Raw genomic sequence first — 25,414 nt, 5'->3', positions numbered from 1 at the left:
GTGGAATGAGCTTCCAGTGAAGGTGGTGGAGGCAGGTTCGATATATGGTTATATGGTATACCCTTAGAAAGTATTTGTTGATGTGGACAATTTGTTGGTTTGTTCCACAAGTGAAGAGAGAGAAATACTTCAGAATATAAGACAGCAGATGATGACCTTGGGAAAGGTAGGATATAGTTCAGACTAGATTGGGAATTTTGAAATTGTATGGTGAAATGGAAAAAGTACATGTCAAAGAAGTTAAATTAAAATGCAGACAAAGCAGCTGAAACAGCATCTGGAAGAGATGTCCAGGGTAAGTCTGAATCGATTTAGGTATGAGCACTGTAGTGTCGTTTATGTTGAATAAGGTAATTAAGAGGTTTGGTAAACCTACAGAAATCAGCTTTGACAACGGATTGTTTTCATTTGATGAAAAGAATAAATGGAACATTGAAGGTTAAAATAAATAAGATTTGTGTAATGCTCTGCCATTGGCACTGAAGAAATGTTGCATGCAAACTAACCAGCAGGTGACACAATGGAGAAGTTCCTGCAAGGGACCGAGTTTGGACAGTTACCGATTAGAATTTAAAAAGTATATGAAACAGTTAATAATGATATACAAGTCTATTTATGAACAGGTAAAGTAAAAGCTGTCGGAGATGGACCAGGAAGAAGGACCCTTTAAACCTGAAGACAAGGTGTATGTATGAGTTTTCTAAATCACCGACCGATGTTCGTTTAGAAGGTTGAGATACCTAGTACGATCTCAATAATTACATGAGGGCTGGCCCACAGGTACGAATAGACAATAGCCCTGAGGTAATTGAACAGGAGGACAAAGAAGAGTAGAGTTTTAACAAGAACTTGTTTGACATCAGTGGTGGGAAATAATGGAAAGGATACTAAAGACAATATTATAGGAATTTGGATAAGTGGGATAGGATTAGGAAGAATTAGCATGGATTTGTGATTGTGACATTTGACTAATCTTGATTTTTCTTAAAAGAGGTTATTAGGAAAATTGATGAGGTTAAAGTGGTGAACTTCAGTAAGGCCTTTGACAAAGTTCAATAAAGGAAATAAGGTTGGTTAAGAAGCGGTTAGTAAGGAATAGCAAGATGGATTAAAAGTGACTGTTGGGAAATGTCAGAGAGTAATGGTGGATGGATGTTTATCAGGTTGGAGGTCAGTGACTAGAGGGGTACCTCAGGGATGTGTGTTGGGACCACTGTTGTTTGTCATGTGAATCAATAATATGGATGTTGGTGTGGTAAGATAGATTAAGAAGTATGTAGATAATACTAAGATAGGTGGTGTTGTGAATAATTAAGTAGATTTTTAAAAATGTACAGAGAGATTTAAGTCATTTGGAAGACTGGGTTGAAACATGACAGATGGATTTAATGTTGATAAGTGTGAGGTGATACAACTTGGCAGGCCAATTCAAATTAGACTTACATGGTAAATGATTGTGAATTGAGGAATGAAGTTGAACAGAGGGATCTAGGAACAACTGTGTATAATTCCCTGAAGGTGGAATCTCGTGTAGAAAGGATGGTAAAGAAAGATTTTGGTGTGTTGTCCTTTATAAATCAGAGCATTGTGTATAGAAGTTGGGTTGTAATGTTAAATTGTACAAGGTATTGGTGAGGTCAATTGTGGAGTATGGTGCATAATTTTGGTAGGCATAATTATAGGAAAAAGGTTAAAATAGAGAGTACAGAGGAGATCAATTAGAATGTTGACTGGGTTTCAGCAACTAAGATACAGAGAAAAGTTGAACAAGTTAGGTTTTTATTATTTGGGAAAGATAGAAGGAATACCCACCATGGTAATGATGTTTTCTTAAGGAACTGTTTACTGGCAGTATCTCATTCTATTACAGAATTAAAAACCAAGGAGCTGTTGGCACAGAGTCCCCATCTCGACTTGCCAATCCATTCTGTGAAAGCAGAGAACTGGGATCTTGTAAAATCATGGAAGGAAGAAAAGCTGCAACCAAAGTGGACTGGACCCTACCTTGTGTTATTAATCACCGAGACAGCAGTACGAACAAAAGAAAAAGGGTGGACACACGCAAACCGATTTAAGGGTCCTGTGGAGGCCCCACCAGACAATATCAGCCCGTAGACTGTGCGTGAAGGGAAGGAACCATTGACTTTGTGCCTATTCGGATGTTGTATTATTCCCTGCGCTGGCCTTCAGAACACAGTATGACTAGCGAGAGGAGGATAGGGAGGCGAAGAATCTGCTGCTAGCACTAGAAAAGGAAGATATAGTATAATTCAAAAGATGCGTAGCAAAAAGAAAAATGGTGGATTGTGAGAGAAGGGTTAATAGGGATGGTTAAATTATACTAGAACTCTGAAAAATATAACTTAGAAAGAAATGAGCTTATCCGCAGAAGCCAGACTGCTGGTGGAATAAAGTAACAATATACAGAACAGAGAGAAATTCTAGATAAAAAGTAGCAAACAGATAACAACTTCAGCAGAAGGCCTTGGGAGTCTTGACGTCAGGAAATGGTCCGAGACATTCCTGGACTTTCTCGTGGGAATGTGGGCTTTATGTTATGATTGGACGAAACTCGATGGGGAGACCTGAGGTAGTGACCACAGTGAAGAAGGGTATAAAGATAGAAAGCATCTCCATTTTCTTTGTGCCTCCAGGGGACATCAGAGGAGAGACACCTATTCTGCAGAATATGAAATTAATAAAAACACTTCTTTGTCTGAATTTGTCTCAAGAGCATTTGTGATTTTTGAATCTCACAACAATGAGATTGAAAAATTATGTTATATTCTGAATTCTTGTGTGAATGTTATTTGGACACTTAGGCTATTTAAAAATGTTAATCTATTCTTAAGAAATGGATAGATGTTTAGATCTAGTAATTGAATTTTGACAAAACAAAACAAAACAAAATTAAAAACTAATTATATGCTTTAATTTCAAGTCATCTGAGTAAGATTGTTTCATATTTGTTTCAGAATGCTTCAATCTATAATAACTGAACATTTCTTTCAGTTCTCTTAAATTTTAAGAAAGCTATCGGCTTTTAAATGTTCTCGATCACAGCTTTTATGTTAAGTCAATGAAAAACCAATAGGGAACAAGATGCTAATTTCCGAGTATGAAAATGGCCATAACCTTTTTAATACTGAAGATGTGAAAGTGAATTGGGTGTCAAATTAAACTTATTTTTATGCTTTATCTGATGGGGTAAATTGCAGACTTGATTTTTTTTTTATCTCAAAATTTTGTAACATTGCTACATTTGGCTAAAATGTCAAAGGTTGGTGTGCTGGGTGCAGAGGATGAAAACTTAGTGACCTTTCGCGTGGTGGCAGTTGCGCGCGGGAAAGGGGGGTGGCGCGCGGGGATAGTGGTCCGCGGGAAAGGGGGTTGGTGGCGCGCGGGGATAGTGGTCCGCGGGAGGGTGGGGGTTGGTGGCGCGCGGGGATAGTGGTCCGCGGGAGGGGGGGGGTTGGTGGCGCGGCGGGGGCAGTTGCGCGCGGAGGCAGTTGCGCGCAAAGATCCTAGAGGAGCTCCTCTATAATCTTTGGTTGCGCGCGGGGGCAGTTGCGCGCGGGGGCGAGATGGCGGTTGAGACCTAAGTCTCAAGTTCATGTGGCTGCTAAAGATATTTAAATTGTTTAAAGAACATTCTTTCATATTTCATTCCTTGCCCATATCCACAAAAAATAGCTAGTCATTCACATGATTCATCTTTATTAAATGATCGTGTATAATGTGGATCAACCAGGGTGTCTAATTTTTATACTGTTTTATTTTTTACCAATGCAATGTTTTTGATGCAATTTGTTAGGCTCAGTTTTTTGATGTAATGTTAAAGTGATTCTTCATCTGCTCTATAGGATTGGTAAAAGGTTTCCCTGAGCCCTATTTCAAAGAAGAGTAGGGGCATTATCGTCATTGTCCTGACCAATTGCTAATTCAATATCACCAAAAAAAATCGTTTGATCATTGTGGTGTTGTATTTGGTGGGAGCTTGCATTTTTGGTAAGTATTAGATGATGGGGTAATGGATATGAAAATGGGAATATCCATGGAAGATTAAAGCCAGGATTTGTATGGGAATAAGTTGCTAATGGAACAATTTGAGCATGGTGTTTTATAAATGTGTGGATGGGCTAATGCAGAGGACAAAAACTGAGTCAATATACCAATTTTAGGTAGTTCAACTATAGACAGTTGGAGCATTCATTTCAGGTAGTTATGCTATAACATTTGTTTCCATTAATGAATTGGATATCATTTGAGTGATGAATTAGGGAACACTATTTGCAATACACGGGCCAAATTGGTTACAATGCAATTTCAATCAGGAACTAGAGAACCACTGAAAAGTTAATTTGGAAATTGACAAGCAGACAAAAAAGCTGTCTTAGACTTAAACAGGGGAAAAAAATCTCCATGCAATAATGAGAACCTATTGTCTTTTAAGAATACAGCTGCTTCTTTAACAGTGAGTGGACATTGAAATTGACAAGCGATAACTTTTATTAACACTTATGCAACAATAGCATGTTAAACACTGTAACAAAGAGCCTTTTGTAATTTTAGCTTGCTTAACAAAAATAAACATTTGAATAAACCTTTATATCCTGCATGAAACACTTTTCTATTGCAAGTCTAAAATTCTAACCCCTAATCTCCTACGCACCATTGACACAATTGATTTGGTAACGTGCTTTCTATATCGCAAGGTTTCTAGGATCACAACTATCGTGTTACAGCAGAACTACCTGTATTGAACTAGCAGTATCCATAAAACTACAACATGCCATGAAAGAAGATGAGGTATTGTTCCTCCTCGAGCTTGTGCTAGACCTCGCTCTACAAAGTACGGTGCATTGCGTGGTTGCCAGTCATTGGACTGGATATATTGCAGGGCAAAATAATTTTGTGAGTAATGTGAACACGGCGGAATAATACACTCCCCAAAGAATAACGTAATTAAATAACAGGAGGTACAATTAAAATGTTTACTCCGCTGTAGTGCTGTGAAACCTTTGGTCGATTCGAAATAAATTTGATGCAGAAAATCTCCATTGTTAAACCATTGATTTATTTGTAAAGACAAAGTTTCAATTTAGCAACTTTACTTCTATCTGATGGTAAGTCTTAACAAAAATTTAAATGGCAGAAGCTTTAATAGAAAATGGGCAACTGATTTTCAGTTCCAAGAGAAGATTTGATCATAGATCAATTTCAAGTAACTCTTATTTACAAAAGCATTGAAGGTGTGCCTTTTATGAATCAATTAAATTATCTGCAGTAATTTTTAGTGGATATATAAGTTCAAGTTTATCATAAACCTGAAAGGGTGAAAGCGGATGAGAAGTCATTATCTGTTTAATGAAAATAAGAATGTGTAAGAATCAGAATTCACAGTAAACAAATGGAATAAAATATGGTGCTTCCAATTATTTAACTCAAAGTTAATTTTAAGGCTGACTGCACCAAAATCTGCCAGTGATGTCCGCATATTTGTGTGTTAATCTTTGACAGAGAAGATTTTTAAATTGTGTGTGTTGGTGTTAATATAAATCAGTTTTTGTATTCTGTTACTAGTAAATTTAACAGGGTTTCCACTGCATCTTTGGGGGAAATTAACAGTGGTTTTCAAAAACAAAGATATTTGTGAAATTGGTGGAGGAAACTACATTTCTCACTAATATTGGGCAAGGAATTGTTATGGGGCATAACAGAGTCATGGGGGGGGGGGGGGGTGAGATTGGTTTCTTAATGGAATGTTTGAGACATCATGTGTTTGGTAAGCGCAATAAGCTAGATTGGGGTTTCAATCAGGTGCATATTTTAAAGTTGGGAGTTGGTGAGGGTATGTAGTGAGGGTATGTAGGGATCATGACTGAGCTTGGGAGCTTGATGGAGATGGTCATTTTTAATTTGAAGCCAACTACTTGGGCTTCAGCTACAATCAGAGTACACGTCACAAATCGGACACCATGAGCGTTGTATTAATATCATAACAATCGCACAATTATCAGTCATATCTGTTTTGGTTGCACTAGGGACTTAGGGTTGTTGTGTTTTTCACTAATATTGGGTCTTTATTTATTGAACATACTTTTTGTTTGTTTATTATGTTACCAATGGATAGTGTGTGTTTACAGACCTGTTATGCTGCTGCAAGAAAGAATTTCATTGTTCTTTTTAGGTACATACGACAATTGTCATATGACTCTTGGCTCTTGACATGGAAGGGGAGAATTAGTTAACCACGTCCATTTAAGAATCCTATTCATCTTGCAATTCCAAAAGGAGACGTACTTGTCATAGAGAACCCTCTATTTGATCTGTTGTAAGAGGTTTCCACCTGACCCCATCCCACCCCCTTCCCCATTCCCCCAAAATGCATGGACAAATAGCTGGATAATAAAAAAGTTCCAAGTCCAGTTCTAAATTTGTGGCACAAGAGGATGGAGATGCTGGGGTCATGCATGGAAAAGTTGGGCCGAAGAGCCTGCTTCCATCTTGTATGACTCTATAACATTTAGTTGCAGAATTTAGCTAATCATTGGAAGTGGAAACAGAGAGGCTTAGCTCACTAATCAGACATCATGAATGATGTGCTGATACCATAATAATAGCATAATTATCAGCCATATTAAGTGGAAGGGGAGAATTATGTACTTTAACAACATTTCCATTTAAGAATCTCGTTTCATCTCACCCTTCTAAAAGGGGACGCATTTGTTATGGGGTACTATCTCTTTAGTCCATTGTAAGTGCTTGCCCCCAAAGAAATGCATGAACAAATTGAAGGACAATAAAAAGGATATAAGAAGATCCAAGTACCAGATCCAAATTTGAGATACAAGAGATTGCAGATGTAGGAGTCTGATGAAAAAAAACTGCTGGAGGGACTTCAGTGGGTCAGGCAGCATATGTGAAGGGAAATGGACATTCACATTTCATGTCAAGACCCTTCTAAATGTATTGCCTTCATTGGTTTTATGAAAACATCAAAAGGTGGATGAAATCAGGAGGGGAATAGATAGGGTGAATGCACAGACTCTTACGCAGGGAAGGGGAATTAAAAACCAGAGGACATGGGTTTAAGGTAGGAGGCAGATTTAATAGGAACATTTAGGGGGAACATTTTCACTCAGGGTGCTGCCAGAGGAGGCAGTTGAAGCTCAAAACCCTCATTTAAGTGGTGGGAAATGTATTTTCACTCTTTATGAAAACATCCCAATTTAAGTGGTGGAAAATGTAATTCAGTAACTTTCTGTTATTGTGTAATTGATACAGCAGTTGTAAACTTCCTTTATTTATGTTGTGCAAGAAATACTGGAATATTTTTCTCATAACAAGGTGTGCCACCAATTGTAATGTTCTTATCAGACTGCCTTAATTGTTTGTTTTCAAAACGTATGTATTCATTTGAGTTCAGGTGCAGCAAACAATAATCTCATAATTGCAGTCTTGGTTGGGACAAAGCATAGCTTAGCAAATGTTGGTGATTTGATCCCATGGAACTTCACCCGAACTCCCATGCCTTACCAAGTACACGCTAAGCTTTGAACAGTCTCAAAACATCTATCAAATATGCATTTTTTGGTTATTATATGAAAATTGGTGATGTTTATTCTCAACAGAGCATACACAAACAAGATGATTTGTACATGTCTTTTTGTATCATGAAATCTCTGGGATTCCTTTTTTCCATTATTACACAAGTTTGAACCAGGGTACAAATGTCATGCAAGACAAGAATTTAAATGTGTAGCACAGTAATGTAAATTATTAGCCCATTTTGATTTAATGGTTAAAGTATTTATAATCTTGTTTAAATTCTGTGTTCTCATTGCTGTATGTATGTCTTTCTAGCTTTAGCGTGTTCTTTCGCTTTCCTATGCCTGGTACAAAATGAATGTCCTAAATATTCCATTTCACTTGCTGAAGCTGCCAGTAAGGAGTGTCAATTCATCTTGCTTGTCAAATTACAATCGTGGAGCTTTTGGAATATTGAAGACGCAAGTCAAACCATTCTTCTCAAATAGTAAGAATTGTAGCCCAAAAAACTTCACAGACTATGAATCGATGAAGCAGGAATACAAACTGGAAGTGCCAGAATACTTCAATTTTGCAAGTGATGTCCTTGATAAGTGGAGTGAAATTGAAAAGGTATAGTTCATTATTAGGTGCAAAATACATTGATGTTTGATCTAAAAATTGAATATTCTATGGATTAATCCGAGTTTAAATTTGATTAAATTATTGTTACTTTTTATACGCGTTCAAAGATTTGATGTTTGGTTAAAACATATGATGTGGGAACAAACAGAAAAGACAAAGGTAATTTTCCTGATACACGACAAATTACAAAAAGCACAAATTAATTTAAATTCAGTAAAATATTATAGTCATTAGATACAAGACACTCTGCTACATTGAATTTGAAATACAATATCCAGAATTATTGCTGTATCAATAACTGGAAAGTCTTATTTGCTATATTTAAGAGGGAGTTAGATGTGGCCCTTGTGGCTAAAGTGATCAGGGAGTATGGAGAGAAGGCTGGGATGGGATACCGAGTTGGATGATCAGCCATGATCATATCGAATGGCGGTGCAGGCTCGAAGGGCCGAATGGCCTACTCCTGCACCTATTTTCTATGTCTTTAACGGATGTTTTTGATAAATTAAATTCATTCTGTTATGAAGTTTTTTGTGGGTAAGAATTGTGATTTTATCTTATGCATTCTTATTTCTACTGATAGGCTGGAGGAAGAGGCTCAAACCCTGCATTGTGGTGGCTGAGTCGAAGAGGGCAAGAAGTGAAATGGAGCTTCCAGGACCTTGGACAGCACTCCAGGAAGGTGGCTAACATCTTGTCTGATGCATGTAATCTGCAAGTATCTGATCGAGTTATTGTTATCCTGCCCGCCATTCCAGAATGGTGGCTTCTGAATGTGGCATGCATGAGAACAGGTAAATGCATTAAACTGAACAGTGCAATGAGACAATTGTTAATTTTTTTGTCAATTTTGCTAAATTAAAATATAGTCTGAGCATTCATCTGAGCATTTTATAATTATCAGTACATCCCTACTTCTGATCTTATAATGAAAAGAAGGTAATTGATGAAGCAGTTGAAGGCATCTAATTTGTGAACAAAAATAAAGTGTCAGTAAAAATTGCCACTTGAAGTGAGTATCCCCAGATCTGGGAGCAGTGCAAAAAAAAAATTTCCAGAACCTCACAAAATATGTAGTCTATTCCTCTGACCCTTAGGGCTTTAACTCCCAAGTGTAACAATCACACGTTTACAGTGGCAGCGGTCACGCAACCCACAGTTCAATCTATATATGAGATAGAGAGCGTATCGCACAGACAGTAGAGGTCCATGATTCCATGATTAGGAAGTTTAATTATGGTGCAAAAACTGGCGATGTGGTTGATATTAAGGATGAAAGTTGTAGACAGCAGGAAAACAGCAATGGGCTGGTTTTGAAGGCATAAAATGGCAAATGTTGAGGGTGGGATGGAGTGACGGGTGATAGAAATAAAGACACAAAGTGGCGGAGTAACTCACAGGTCAGGCAGTATCACTGTGAACATGGATAGGTGACATTTCGGGATGGGGCTCTTCTTCAGAGGTTGGGTTCAGACGGTGAAGAGGAAGAGTTTATCCCACCTCCAATATGTTCTGATGACCAAACATATTTTCATCCTTTCTCCTTTCAGCTTTGCAAAGAATTGGGACATTATCGTCCTCTCTTCCACTATCTCTAACATTGTATTCCCTCTGCGTGGAACTTTCCCCATGGAAGCATAGGATATAAAAATCCCTCCATTTTCTACTTCCTTCTTTCCAACTATCTAACGATTATTTATGACTTTCCAGGTCCAATACAAATCAACAATAATTCATAACCCCTGTTCCTATTTTATATTTAGGCATAAAAGAGGGTATTCATTTTGCTGTTGATTAAATTAGTCCAGCCTTGATAGCAGTAGAGTAGTACATTGTCACAGGCATTCCCCTTTATTTGTTTCTAAATCTGCATATACTTGAAACCTGTCATGTTTATACGTTTTTCAAGTTCTGATAAAAATATAGACTTGAAACATTAAGTCTTCCTTTCTCCAGCAATATTACTATGTATTTCCAGCATTTTCTGTCAGTATTTCAGTTTTCTGGCATCTGTAATATTTTGTCTCATGATTACACAATTATAAATCTGTTTCCATTAATCATTTCATATGTGAATGACCGATTTAGGTCCAATTAGTTTTAGTTAGTATCTACAACTATTTAGGCAGCAGAAACATGACACAAAGTGCTAGAGTAACTCAGTAGACGAGGCAGCATTCATAGAGAACATGGATAAGTGACGTTTCGGGTTGGAACCCTTTTTCAGATTGATCCACTGATTACTCCACCACTTTGTGTCTTTTTTTGTAAACCAGCATTTGCAGTTCCTTGCTTCTGTATTTAGATAGCAATCTTCTTATTTGTTATTTTTCTAGGTGCTGTAGTGATCCCTGGAACAAGCCAGCTAACAGCCACAGACATTTTACACAGGCTACAGGTCTCAAAGGCAAAGTGCATCATAACAAATGAGATGCTGGCAGACTCAGTAGAGTCAGTGATATCCAAGTGCCCTTCTATCAAATCAAAGGTGATCCTATCAAATAAATACAGAAAAGGATGGATGAATTTTCATGAACTTTACCGGTTAGTACTTGTATGGATCCATGAGTTATGCTGCATGACTTTAGAAGAAATGCATTTCAAATATATGTACAAATATAAATGTTAAGAAACATAGAAAATAGGTGCAGGAGTAGGCCATTCGGCCCTTCGAGCCTGCACCGCCATTCAATATGATCATGGCTGATCATCCAACTCAGTATCCTGTTCCTGCCTTCTCTCCATACCACCTGATCCCTTTAGCCACAAGGGCCACATCTAACTCCCTCTTAAATATAGCCAATGAACTGGCCTCAACTACCTTCTGCGGCAGAGAATTCCAGAGATTCACCACTCTGTGTGAAAAAAGTTTTCCTCATCTCGGTCCTAAAAGATTTCCCCCTTATCCTTAAACTATGACCCCTTGTTCTGGACTTCCCCAACATCGGGAACAATCTTCCTGCATCTAGCCTGTCCAACCCCTTAAGAATTTTGTAAGTTTCTATAAGATCCCCCCTTAATCTTCTAAATTCTAGCGAGTACAAACCGAGTCTATCCAGTCTTTCTTCATATGAAAGTCCTGACATCCCAGGAATCAGTCTGGTGAACCTTCTCTGTACTCCCTCTATGGCAAGAATGTCTTTCCTCAGATTAGGAGACCAAAATTGTACGCAATACTCGAGGTGTGGTCTCACCAAGACCCTGTACAACTGCAGTAGAACCTCCCTGCTCCTATACTCAAATCCTTTTGCTATGAAAGTTTGCTATGAAAGTTAGGTCAATTAGTTTGGAACAGCGAATAGAAAACATTCCACTGGTTACACAATATTTGGTTAATGGTCAAGTTGTTCTAACGAATCAGAACAATGGCACAGCAGGTAGAGCTGCTGTCTCACAGCGCCAGAGACCAGAGCTCGATCCTGACTTCGGGTACTGTCTGCGTGGAGTTTGCAGGTTTCGAGGTTAAATGGCTTTGGCAAATTGCCCCAGTGTGTTGGGATTTGATGAGAAAGTGGGATAACATCTACGCAGCGGCGGTGGAAAGCATCTTGTCCGGGAACATTACCATCTGGTTTGGGAATTGCTCTGCCAAGGACAAGAAGGCTCTGCAGAGAGTAGTGCGTTCGGCCGAACGCACTATGGGAACTTCACTCACCCCCCTGCAGGAGCTATACATCAGGAGGTCCAACTCCAGAGCCAACAATATCATGAGAGACCCCTTCCACCCCTGCAACGGACTGTTCCAGCTGCTATGGTCAGGCAAACGCCTCCGTTGCCATGCGGTGAGAACGGAGAGGTTGAGAAGGAGTTTCTTCCCAGAGACCATTCGGACTGTAAACGCCTTTCTCACCAGAGACTAACTCTACTGAACGTTTTTCCTTCCATTATTTATTATGTAAAAGAATATGTGTGTTATGATTGTGTTTATAGTTTGTTTGGTTGTTTGTCTTTTTGCACAAAAGTCCGCGAGCATTGCCACTTTCATTTCACTGCACATCTCGTATGTGTATGTGACAAATAAACTTAACTTGACTTGATATACAACTAGTATGAACGGGTAATCGATGGCCGGCGTAGACTCGGTGGGCGAAAGGGCCTGTTTGCATGCTGAACCTCTAAACATTAATATGCATCAATCTCTCTTAAGAGGAGAAAACCATTTGTGGTAAGGATAATATGGACCAATAATTTGCTTTATTTCACAATACAAATATTTAGGAAGCGAAAAAAATATATTTAAAAAGAAATAAAGAGAGGCAGCATGGGTGACTTTTTATCGGCCTAGAAATGCTGGGAACAGCTATAGTCCCCCATTACTGGAATTATGTTGCAAAAAATTGGTAAACATGACTGTTACAAAATAATCATATCAAGATTTTTAATGCAAGCCATGTACATTATGTCAGCAAAACCTTTCAGAGCCGTGAAGTCAAAGATCGAGAGGGATATGGGTTGAATACAGGCAAATGGGATGAAAATAGGTGGGCATCTTGGTTTGCATGGCATGGCTAAAATGCCTGTTTTTGTGCTGTATGGCTATGATTCTAAAATTGTGAGAGTCTAATACTATCTATTCCCAGTGTTTGTGGTGGCTGTACCAATTTTCACAACATAGTCACGTGAGTCTGCAGTAGTTTGGCATGGGCACACAATTAGGAATTAGAAGTTGAAATAAATCATTCAATCCCTTAAGGCTGCGAGGTATAATCATCACAGCTCTTTTCACCGGAAATCCATTGAATATGGCTGGACTACTGAGCATGTATCACCAAGTTGATAGTTTTCTCAGATTCAGATTCAAACTTTATTGTCATTGTGCAGTGTACAGTACAGAGACAACAAAATGCAGTTAGCAATTCCCTAGAAGAGCAACATAGAATATGAGCAATAAATAAAATTTATTGACTGTATGCACGTAAATATATTTACGTGCATACAGTCATAGTGGTGCAATTATTTTTTCCTGGTGGAAGGGGTGTCCGGGGATGGTGGGGTGCTTTGGCAATCATCGAGGTACAGTGTTGAGTAACGTAACAGCCAGCAACGGAGAGACCTGTAGCGCCTCCCGGGTGGTAGGAGGGTAAACAGACTGTGGTTGGGGTGAGAGCAGTCCTTGACGATGCTGAGTGCCCTTCGCAGACAACGCTTGCTTTGGACAGACTCAATGGAGGGGAGTGAGGAACCGGTGATGTGTTGGGCAATTTTCACCACCCTCTGCAGTGCTTTCCGGTCGGAGACGGAGCAGTTGCCATACCATACTATGATACAGTTGGTAAGGATGCTCTCGATGGTGCAGCGGTAGAAGTTCACCAGAATCTGAGGAGACAGATGGACCTTCTTTAGTCTCCTCAGGAAGAAGAGACGCTGGTGAGCCTTCTTGACCAGAGTTGAGGTATTGTGGGTCCAAGAGAGGCCATCAGAGATGTTGACCTCCAGGAACCTGAAGCTGGAAACACGTTCCACCTCCGTCTCGTTAATGTGGATGGGGGTATGCGTGCCGCCCCTAGACTTTCTGAAGTCTATGATGAGCTCCTTGGTCTTCTTGGAGTTAAGGGCCAGGTTTTTGTCAGCGCACTATGCTGCTAGGAGCTGGACCTCCTCCCTATGGACCGACTCATCGTTGTTGCTGATGAAGCCAATTCTGAAGATTGTATTGGGTATTTTTAAAGATGTGATTGATAGATTCTTGATTAGCAAAAGCGTGAAAGGTTACAGGGACAAGGCAGGAGAATTAAGAGGGACAAATTTATCAGAAACTAGACTAAGTGGGACCCGTTGGGTCCTAGCATCACACAGGAGGGCTGGTCATCCAACGCAATATTCCACCTCTGCACCAATTCTAATATTGGTGGCCAGTTTGGGGGGGGGGCTTTCTGGAGCGCTAGTATGGGTGTTGTGGGCTGAAGGGACTGATTTCCAGAGGGCTAGTGTGCAAATTGTGCGCCAAATGGATTATTGGGCTGGCGTCTCAGTCAATCAAGCCTGTTGTGCTGGCAACCCACTCATGGCTGGTGGGCTGGTAGTTGACTCATGGCTAATCCTTCAAATTCTATTTCAAGCAGGGTATAAGGCCACCAAATTCAAGTGCAGTTTCTTACCACTTCTAGCAGGGTGCAAGGCCACCAAATTCAAGTGCAGTTTCATACCATTTGAAGTAGGGTGCAAAGCCACTAAAGACAGCGAGTCGTGACCTCTCCCTCCTCCATCTTGCAGAGACTGAGCCACACCCACATTTCCGGGTTTTATAACCCCTCCTCCTCCTCCCCCCACCGGAAAAGGTGTGGCTTTCATGGCGCGATTGACAGGAGAGAGATTCTCAACATTTCTTTAAAAACTAATAACACTTTTATTTTTCATTGATGGGAAGAATTCTCTGCACCTGCTCAGCGGAGGGGGACTGAGTAAGATGGCCAAAAATCACAGCTGTAAGTGGTAGTGTTTTATCTAAAATCAATATAAAGTGCAAACAGGAAGTAAGTGCATTTACAGTAGTGCCTTTTAACATCAAGCCAAAGCACCCAAGCCGCCATTTGCAGTAAGTAATGCCTTTTAACTTCAAGCCAATGCACCCACGCCACCATTTGCAATAAGTAGTGGCTTTCAACTTCATGCCACCATTTGCAGTAAGTGGTGCCTTTTAACTTCAAGCCATTGCATCCAAGCCACCATTTGCAGTAAGTAGTGGCTTTCAACTTCAAACCACACCCAAGCCACCATTAGCAGTAAGAGGTGCCTTTCAACTTCAAGCCAATGCACCCACGCCACCATTTGCAGTAAGTAGTGCCTTTCAACTTCATGCCACCATTTGCAGTGCCTTTCAACTTAATGCCAAAGCACCCAAGCTACAATTTGCAGTGAGTAGTGCCTTTCAACTTAAAGCCAAAGCACCCAAGCCCCCATTTGCAGTAAGTAATGCCTTTTAACTTCAAGCCATTGCACCCAAGCCACCATCTGCAGTAAGTGGTGTATTTCAACTTCAAGCCACACCCAAGCCACCATCTGCAGTAAGAGGTGCCTTTCGACTTCAAGCCAAAGCAACCAAGCCACCATTTGCAGTAAATAGTGCCTTTCAACTTCCAGCGAAAGCACCCAAGCCACCATCTGCAGTAAGTAGTGTCTTTCAACCTCAAGCCAAACCACCCAATCCACGATTTGCAGTAAGTAGTGACTTTGAACTTCAAGCCAAAGCACCCAAGCCACCATTTGCAGTAAGAGGTGCCTTTCTACTTCAAGCCAAAGCTCCCAGGCCATCATTTGCAGTAAGTAGTGCCTTTCAACTTCAAGCCAATGCTCCCAAGCCACCATTTGCAGTAAGTAGTGCCTTTCAAGTTCAAGCCAAAGCAACCAAGCCACCATTTGCAGTAAGTAGTGGCTTTCAACTTCAAGCCAATGCACCCACGCCACCATTTGCAGTAAGTAGTGCCTTTCAATTTCATGCCACCATTTGCAGTGCCTTTCAACTTAATGCCAAAGCACCCAAGCTACAATTTGCAGTAAGTAGTGCCTTTCAACTTCAAGCCATTGCACCCAAGCCACCATCTGCAGTAAGTGGTGTATTTCAACTTCAAGCCACACCCAAGCCAGCATTTGCAGTAAGTAGTGCCTTTCAACTTCAAGCCACACCCAAGCCAACATTTGCAGTAAGTAGTGCCTTTCAACTTCAAACCAAACCCAAGCCACCATTTGCAGTAAGTAGTGCTTTCAACTTCAAGCCAAAGCACCCAAGCCACCATTTGCAGTAAGTAGTGCCTTTCAACTTCATGCCACCATTTGCAGTAATAGTGCCTTTCAACTTCAAGCCAAAGCTCCCAAGCCACCGTTTGCAGTAAGTAGTGCTTTCAACTTCAAGCCAAAGCACCCAAGCCGCCATTTGCAGTAAGTAGTGCCTTTCAACTTCACGCCAAAGCTCCCAAGTACCACTTGCAGTAGAAGTCGTGATGGCCTTTCAACCAAGCCACTATATTTGCAGTAAGTAGTGCCTTTCAACTTCAAGCCAAAGCACCCAAGCCACCATTTTCAGTAAGCAGTGCCTGTCAACTTCATGCCACCATTAGCAGTAAGTAGTGCCTTTTACTTTTTGCAAGGTTTAGAAGTAATGGTGCCTTTCAATTGCAAGCTTTAAAATCAAGCAAAATATGTTTTGTTGCAAAGTTTTCAAAAAGAACCAATAGACAATTTTTTGCAAGCTTTAGAAGCAATGGACATTTTTCTGCAAGCTTTAGAACCAACAGAGACACTTTTTTCAAGGTTTAGAACCAATAGACATTTTTTTGCAAGCTTTAGAACCAATAGACATTGTTTTGCAAGCTTTAGAACCAACAGACATTTTTTTGCAAGCTTTAGAACCAATAGACATTTTTTGCAAGCTTTAGAACCAATAGACACTTTTTTTGCAAGCTTTAGAACCAATAGACATTTTTTGCAAGCTTTAGAACCAATAGACACTTTTTTTGCAAGCTTTTTGCAAGCTTTAGAACCAATAGACACATTTTTGCCAGCTTTATGTCTATTGGTTCTAAAGCTGGCAAAAATGTGTCTATTGGTTCTAAAGCTTGCAAAAAGTGTCTATTCGTTCTAAAGCTTGCAAAAAAATGTCTATTGGTTCTAAAGCTTGCAAAAAGTGTATATTGGTTCCAAAGCTTGCAAAAATATGTCTATTGGTTCTAAAGTTTGCAAAAATATGTCTATTGGTTCGATTTTTGCAAGCTTTAGAACCAATAGACATATTTTTGCAAGCTTTAGAACCAATAGACATTTTTTGCAAGCTTTAGAACCAATAGACATTTTTTTGCAAGCTTTAGAACCAATAGACATTTTTTTGCAAGCTTTAGAACCAATAGACATTTTTTTGCAAGCTTTAGAACCAATAGACATTTTTTTTGCAAGCTTTAGAACCAATAGACAAATTCTGCAAGCATTTTAGAACCACTAAGGGCACTTACATTTGAGTAGACATGTGTTCACTGTTATTGACAGCTCAGAGAAACATGACCCTCTGCCTTCCTCCATCTTGAAGAGACTGTGTGGCACTCCACTTCCTAGTTTTATAGTCCCTCCCCCCTGCCGCCAGCAGGGGCAGCAGAGAGAATGGGGAATTTTGTAAAAACATTAATATCTCTGTCATTTTTAATCAACGGGAAAAATCCTCGGCACACAGGCGGCGGAGGGGGGCTCGGAGCGAGGTGGCCAAAAATGATGGCCGTAGGTGGCGGCGTTCTCTCGGAAATCGCAGCACAGATAGCCAAAACCGATCAAGAGCAGACTTTTAGTAATATATATGTATATATATATATTAGCTAGAGAATCATCTGGCGTGTTTCTCTTCCCATTCTGCATTGTTACATTTTGAATTCCCAAAGAACTAGACGCAGCTCTTTTTTTCTATTTATATGAAATTCCTCTGTGTTATCATTTGAAGACACAGTATTTGGTTGCACATGCACTCTGGTGACACTCAATTCTTTCCTTTTTGACAGGTCTCTGGATAACTCCAATATTTCACTTTTGTCACATTGTTATCCATCACCTAACAATCAAAAAGCAGAAATTAACTATAAATAAAACAAAGACTTAAACTATTCTCATTAGTTCCTGACCAAATCTTGACCATCATTCCCAATTCAAAACATTGTTTGAACTTGAGCTAGATCATTTTCAACCATGGTTATGGTACAACTATATGTTTGTCCACATACAGTATCTGGTCATCAACTACAGCTATCTATTCCCAACTCCATAATGTCGTTCAGCTACATTCTTGCTTCAGCTTGTGTGCTGCTGTTTGTTGTTTGTTTGGCCTTGTGTTTGTTGCCACTGGATTTAACAATTCCAGTGTGCTTGTTTCATCTACTACGTAAAATAATCTCCATCAATAGTTTTTCTGCACATATTTGGATGCTCAACTAATCTTATACCTATTCTTCTCTGATTCTGGCTTCTTGAGCACTTATGATTTCACTCACTGTACCATTTCAGCTTCAATGTGTTTCTGGCAACCTCGCCCCAAGGCACCCCACCTCTACTAATCGTAGATGCTTCTTCTAGCATCCTTGAACAGATCGTCCAAGACCAGTCCTGCTAGGAATTTGTATGGCCAAGTATCAATTTATGTTTGACTTTACATTGTTTCAATGCATTAAGAACATTTGATTACTTTGGAAGTACTTTATAAAATAAGCTGTATTTTTTAGAAGCATTGACAGTATCTCATTATACAATTTTTGTTTGAAAAAAAAAGTTGCAAGTTTGATGAGTCTTAATTCTATCTCTTAAGAAATGCATCATCTGATCACACATGTGCAAAGACCAAGAGTTTGCATCCAATGGCCATTTTCTTTACCAGCGGAACCACAGGAGCTCCAAAAATGACTCTTCACACCCATTGCAGCTATGGAATAGGCCTGACAGTGAATGGAAGGTCAGGAAAACATTTTATGCACTATTCATATGGAATATATATATATATATAGTATTTAAACAATTAGTATCAGAAAGTTAAGAGTTACTCTAATAGAAAAAAAACTAATAATTATTAAAATTTAAACCTAAATTATGAACTTTAGGTGTTTTCTTGCAGCAAATAATGGCTTTCAAAATTTTTCATACAATAAAATTGATTGTACCCCAAATAATATGCTACCACTCACGAAAACATCACTCACATCATGGCGAAAAAACCTTTTATAGGCATGCACAAAAAATCGACATGAGAAAATGCCTAACTGTAACTTTACAACATGTGTCATTATCAGGTTAAACCCCGAGTTCCAAAACGTACAGTGTTAGGTTATTCATTGAATGAGAGATAAGCTGATTCCTTACATTCCCATTCACTGAGTGGTAAATAGGGGAGTGAAGATTTGCTTTACTTAGCAATGTTCTACACCCCTTGGACAGTTCAAAATTAATCTAACATCATATTACCTTTGAACAACAATCAGGCATCCCAGGCCCTCCAAGTTGATCTCCGAGCCCTCGTATATGTAAACCAAAGCATGACATTTATTTGAGGAAAAAATTTTGAAATTAGGCAGCACTGATCATTGTAAATGATATGGCTGCTCTGCTTTGTTTTCCAACATTTGCTTCCACTGAACTCGTACAATAATTTCTGATTTCTCTTGCTTAGAACCAAGAAGAGCAGGAATGCATGTCTTGTTTCTACAGCATTTTCGAGGGATGTTCCTGGCAACTTTAGAGCCACCTATTTTTTGAAATCACCCATCTGAACTACCTGAGAACTTCTGTTTGCAAAGTACATACCCTAAATTATTTATAATGTATGACAACTGCAATGTATTGATAATGTAAATGGCTTTTATTGAAAGATTCAAGGAAGTGACTGTTCGTGTCTATTTAATTATGAAACCCACTACAGTAAAATCTGAGCCCATCCTTACCTGTCAGCCAACTATGCACATTTTGGCAAAGTTTGGGGGATAAGAACGTGAAACATTTGTTAATTTAACATTAGTTTTGTTTTAATCTTTTTTGCTCACTCTTTTCGCCCTTTCCAATCCACGCAGTGACTACAAAATCCCTAATATTAAAATTGCTACTGCTCAAGAATTGAATCTGAAATCTTCCTGACCTTTATAGTTTAACTTCTGACCGACATCCACTATAAACCCACTGACTCCCATGGCTATCTGGACTACACTTCCTCCCACCCTGCTTCCTGTAAGGACTCCATCCCCTACTCCCAATTCCTCCGTCTACGCCGCATCCGCTCCACGGATGAGGCGTTCCACACCAGGACATCTGAAATGTCCTCATTATTCAGGGAACGGGGGTTCCCCTCCTCCACCATAGATGAGGCTCGCACCAGGGTCTCTTCCATACCCCGCAACACTGCTCTCTCTCCCCATCCCCCCACTCGCAACAAGGGCAGAGTCCCCCTAGTCCTCACCTTTCACCCCACCAGCCGTCACATACAAAAAGTAATCCTCCGTCAGTTTCGCCACCTCCAACGTGACCCCACCACTCGCCACATCTTCCCATCTCCCCCCATATCTGCCTTCCGCAAAGACCGCTCCCTCCATAACTCCCTTGTCAATTCTTCCCTTCCCTCTCGTACCACCCACTCCCCGGGCACTTTCCCTTGCAACCGCAAGAGATGCAACACTTGTCCCTTTACCTCCCCCCCTCGACTCCGTTCAAGGACCCAAGCCGGAGAAGAACTTTTTTCCAGAGAGTGGTGAATCGAGCTGGAACTCGCAAGAGGGGCATGCTAACAAGAGGGAGTCAGGTGGGCTGGCTCCAGGACCCAGTGCGACAGAGGTTTACCTGCATCTCCTCCAACCTCATCTATTGCATCCGCTGCTCTAGATGTCAGCAGATCTATATCGGTGAGACCAAGCGGAGGTTGGACGATCGTTTCGCGAACACCTCCGCTCGGTCCGCAATAACCAAGCTGACCTCCTGGTGGCTCAGCACTTCAACTCCCCCTCCCACTCCGTCTCCGACCTCTCTGTCCTGGGTCTCCTCCATGGCCACAGCGAGCAGCACCAGAAATTGGAGGAACAGCACCTCATATTCCGCTTGCGGAGTCTGCATCCTGGGGGCATGAACATCGAATTCTCCCAATTTTGTTAGTCCTTGCTATCTCCTCTCCTTCCTCAGTCCCCCTGCTGTCTCCTCCCATCCCCCAGCCTTCGGGCTCCTCCTCCTTTTTCCTTTCTTGTCCCCACCCCCCCCCCCACCCCCGATCAGTCTGAAGAAGGGTTTCGGCCCGAAACGGTTCCTATTTCCTTCGCTCCATAGATACTGCTGCACCCGCTGAGTTTCTCCAGCTTTTTTGTGTACCGTTTATAGTTTAACACTGCCTCTTGGGTACCACATTTCATATATTTTATTTGAAATGAATTTGATGTTGCCTAAACAAGAGGAAATGAATAGCATCATAAGCTGGTGTCCAAAATATTGTTAGTTTCAATCAAATGCACAGTAGGTTAATTATAATAATACCCTCAACCAGGTACTGGTTGGATCTCACTCCTTCAGATGTGATGTGGAACACTTCAGATACTGGCTGGGCTAAGTCTGCATGGAGCAGCATCTTTTCACCATGGATTCAAGGTGCTTGTGTTTTTATCCAAAACATCCGTCGGTTTAATCCCCAACATATATTGGAAGTAAGTAGCTACTATTTTTGTTTTTGATAATCCTACCCAGTTCCTCTGACTTTGGGAAAAGTTTGTGATAGAATACTTATATGTTAAAGTAATCCTCACTAGAGTTGTGGATCATTGCAAGAGTTTATCTGTTTGTCAATCCACAACTGTCAGTTTTCCATTCACTTCCAAAGGATGTGTTCTTTGGTGCACTCTGTATGCAGTGTACATGTTTGGCTGCATTCGTTTTTTTTGTTCAAAGTTACGATATTGTAATAAATTTCAGCCACGCATTACTTCTCATCCCAAAAACACCACATCACCTTTGCTGCTTTAAGTATTATTCTTGTTTTAAACATCATCCATTTTCCACTGAAAAGGATCATAATGCTCCATAAGCTGTAGTTTGGCCAAAGCGGAATAAATGAGAAAGATTCAATATTTATTTATTTATTGTTCTCATCTGTGGACATTTTCTCACTATTTTAGAAATTTCCTGTTTTCACTTTTATCCTTTCTGTTGTGCTTATCACTCCTGATAATTGTGCAGCTATTTTTCCATAAACTTCAATGAGGCAGGAGCCTTTATTGGAGTCCCATGATGTTCATTTAATCCTCATGTGATGCAAACATCATTGAGTAGATTAAAAAATAGTTCCCTTTCTATGCATAATTTACACATAAAAGTGATGTAACCCGGGTAGATCACGCTAACAATGATTTTCAGGTTAGATTGGACCTTTAGGGAAATGAACCAGACACTTCCCTACTCAATACATTTTATATGCCCACATTTAAACTAATGCCATCACTATTTGTGTCAATGCCCATTCCTGCCTTTACTGTCATAAATTGGAACCCACAGATGCAACCTACAACCTCCATTGAACAGTCAAAATAAATGAGGAGCACTTTATGCACTCTTATGAGAAGTGAATTAAATGAGCTCCCGTCTCATCAATGTAATGTTCAAAGCATCCGCTCGACTCATATTGTGGTAGTTATCATAGTTTGTCAAATTAAATGGTAGGAAGGCCTTTTTTAAGTCTCTATACATAGGCATCTCTATACAAAGCAAAGATATGGTAAAGTGATAGCTTTTGCAACTGTCAAAATTATGCATTGTAATTATTTCACTGTGAAGACCGTCAATTTTTAGTACTTAGTGAACAGAGATATCCTATTGGGGAAGGTACTCCCACAAACTATGGAGAAATCAATTTCAACAGATATATAATAACCCAATACCAATGATCAAGGAACAGCCATTTACTTTGCAAGTCAAGATGCTACGCAACTTGGAAGGAACCTTCAAGTACTGGTGTTCCCCTGCACCTGTTTCTATTTTCCTTCTTGGTGCCAGAAGTAACAAGTTTGGGAGATGTTATTAGAGTATTCTACACCAGTAGCTGTATTATATTCTGCAAATATTTTATACTGCCAGCAAGGTGCCTGTGGTGGAGAATATGTTTAGAATCATGGGTGTAATGCCCTGCATAATAACACTATAACATTGTCAAAAATGCAACCGTAGAAGATGCAACACCTGTCGCTATACCTCCTCCCTCGACTCTGTCCAGGGACCCCGACAGTCCTTTCAGGTTAGGTAGAAGTTCACTTGCATCTCCTCCAACCTCATCTACTGTATTCGTTGTTCAAGATATGGACTCTTATACATCGGCGAGACCAAACGCAGACTGGGCGATCGTTTCACGGAACACCTGTGCTCAGCCCGCCTGAATCTACCTGATCGCCCGGTTGCTGGACACTTTAATTCTCCTTCCCATTCCTATCCAGAGCTTTCTGTCCCAGGTCTCCTCCATTGTTGGAGTGAGGCTAAATGCAATTTGGAGGAACAGCATCTCATATTTCGCTTGGGCAGCTTACAGCCCAATGATATGATTGATTTCTCTCACTTCAGGTAGCCCCGGCATTCCTTTTCTCTCTATCCCTCCCCAACCCAACCCAACACGAGCTTCTCATTTTCACTCTACAAACAGCTAACAATGGCCTGTTTCCTTTATCAGCTTTAAGAGCCCTATCTAGCTTTCTCTTGAAAGTATCCAGAGAACTGGCCTCCACCGTCCTCTGAGGCAGAGAATTCCACAGACTCACAACTCTGTGAGAATAAGTGTTTCCTCTTCTCCGTTCTAAATGGCTTACCCCTTATTTCTACTTAAACAAGGAGCAAGGGAAGACTGATGCATTATACAATATTTATTTCAATGACATATGCCTGACCGTTAAGACAGATGAGTATAGGAGCAGGGAGGTTCTACTGCAGTTGTACAGGGTCTGGGTGAGACCACAACTGGAGCATTGCGTACAGTTTTGGTCTCCAAATCTGAGGAAGGACATTATTGCCATAGAGGAGTGCAGAGACGGTTCACCAGACTGATTCCTGGGATGTCAGGACTGTCTTATGAAGAAAGACCTTATACTCTCTAGCTTTAGGAGATTGAGAGGGGATCTTATAGAAACTTACGAAATTCTTAAGGGGTTGGACAGGCTAGATGCAGGAAGATTGTTCCCGATGTTAGGGAAGTCCAGGACAAGGGGTCACTGTTGGGGAAATCCTTTAAGACCGAGATGAGAAGAACTTTTTTCACACAGAGAGTGGTGAATCTCTGGAACTCTCTGCCACAGAGTAGTTGAGGCCAGTTCATTGGCTATATTTAAGAGGGAGTTAGATGTGGCCCTTGTGTTCTAATTAAACAAGAGAGAAGCCATGCAGGAGCGGTGGGAAACTGAGTTGGATGATCATTATACAATGAATTTATTTCGAAGGGACATGGCCTGACTCGTGCACCTAATTTCTAGTTTCTATGAACTCAGGGCATGGATATGTAATGGGACTGGGACATCATTTGGCTGAAGGAGGAACACGTCTGGCTACTCATATTTCTGGGGTACAAATGCTTCAGAAGATATAGAGTGGCGGTAAGAGGAGGGTGCTCCATTTTTTGATTAGGGAAGACATCATGGTGATACTTAAAGGATTATTCCTTGGGGATCTTCTAGTGAGGCTATATTGAGAAATAAGAATGGGGTGGTCACTTTGATGGGATTGTACTATAATCCCCTCAGAGGAGTTAGAGGTACATATATATAAGGAGATCATGGGTGGTTGCAAGAACGAAAGGGTGAATTGTAGAGGCTTTTAACTTTCCAAATGTTGACTGGCACGGCCATAGTTCTAAGGGCTTTGATGGGATTGAAATTGTGTTCAGGAATATTTTCTCAATCAACATGAAGATTGGCTTATTGGAGAAAGGACAACTTTCGACCTCTTCTTGAAAATTAAGACAGGGCAGATGACTGAACTATTAGTAGGGGAGTAATTTGGGACCAGTGACCATAATTCTATTAGTTATGGAAAATTATAGGATTGATCCACATGTTAAAGTCCTAAAGTGGAGTAGGCCGATTTTGATGGTTTTAGACAGGAACATTCAAAAGTTACAGGTAAAGGGATGTCTGGCAAATGGGATGCTTTTAAAAGTAAAATAGTAAGAGCTCGGGACTAACATGTAACAGAAGACTGAAGGGGAAGGCTGGACAGAGTAGGAAATCGGATGACAAGGGATATAGTGGCACTGATCAAGGAAAAGGCATATGCCAGATATAGGCAGATGGGATCAAGTGAATCCCTTCAGGAGTATAGAGGATGGAGGAGTACACTTAAGAGGGAAATCAGGAAGGAATAAAGTGATCATGAGATAGCTATGGTAAAGGATTTTCCAAGGAGGTTCTACAAGTATATTAAGGGCAAAAGAGTAACTAGGGAGTGAGTTAGGCTGCAAAAGATCAGCAAGATTGTCACTTTATGAGACATTAAACTCAACCATGGTTCAAATTGTATTTTCAAAATTAATTTACTGTCTCTTACAACTGAGATTCAACACAGCTGAATGAGACACATCCTCACTCCAACCAGCTTCACTGTATCAAGTAAATATATGCTGACTTGTATGATGGCAAAGGCATGGAATTCAGGAACAACGTTTGATTTAGTTTAGAGATACCGTGCGGAAACAGGCCCTTTCGGCCCACCGGGTCCGCGCCGACCAGCGATCCCCGCACATTAACACTCTCCTATACCCACTAGGGGCATTTTATTTTTACAT

General features: G+C 40.4%; 1 protein-coding gene and 1 long non-coding RNA gene across 3 annotated transcripts in view; both read left to right on the top strand.

Moving 5' to 3' along the window:
- Positions 1–2,721, top strand: part of LOC129706994 (uncharacterized) — a 3,613-nt gene extending 892 nt beyond the window's left edge. Inside the window, exon 2 of the long non-coding RNA XR_008725125.1 lies at positions 624–2,721. This is a non-coding gene — a long non-coding RNA (uncharacterized LOC129706994). The remainder of the gene's footprint in view (positions 1–623) is intronic.
- An 899-nt stretch (positions 2,722–3,620) lies between these two features.
- The window catches only part of acsm3 (acyl-CoA synthetase medium chain family member 3), a 34,492-nt gene continuing 12,698 nt past the window's right edge, over positions 3,621–25,414 (top strand). Inside the window, exons 1-6 of one of the 2 annotated variants that reach the window (XM_055651696.1) lie at positions 3,621–4,008; positions 7,867–8,163; positions 8,759–8,969; positions 10,512–10,719; positions 18,449–18,592; positions 21,152–21,308. In XM_055651696.1, coding sequence (XP_055507671.1) covers positions 7,906–8,163; positions 8,759–8,969; positions 10,512–10,719; positions 18,449–18,592; positions 21,152–21,308 — 978 coding nt within the window. In that variant the 5' untranslated portion in view covers positions 3,621–4,008; positions 7,867–7,905. Of the gene's footprint in view, positions 4,009–7,086; positions 8,164–8,758; positions 8,970–10,511; positions 10,720–18,448; positions 18,593–21,151; positions 21,309–25,414 lie in introns of those variants that run through there. The other variant, XM_055651695.1, reaches the window with a different exon arrangement.

The sequence above is a fragment of the Leucoraja erinacea genome, chromosome 20 (assembly GCF_028641065.1).
Source record: "Leucoraja erinacea ecotype New England chromosome 20, Leri_hhj_1, whole genome shotgun sequence".
Taxonomy (NCBI): Eukaryota; Metazoa; Chordata; class Chondrichthyes; order Rajiformes; family Rajidae; genus Leucoraja; species Leucoraja erinaceus.
Note: the sequence above shows the minus strand (reverse complement) of the source record. Positions and strands in the feature narration are given on the sequence as shown.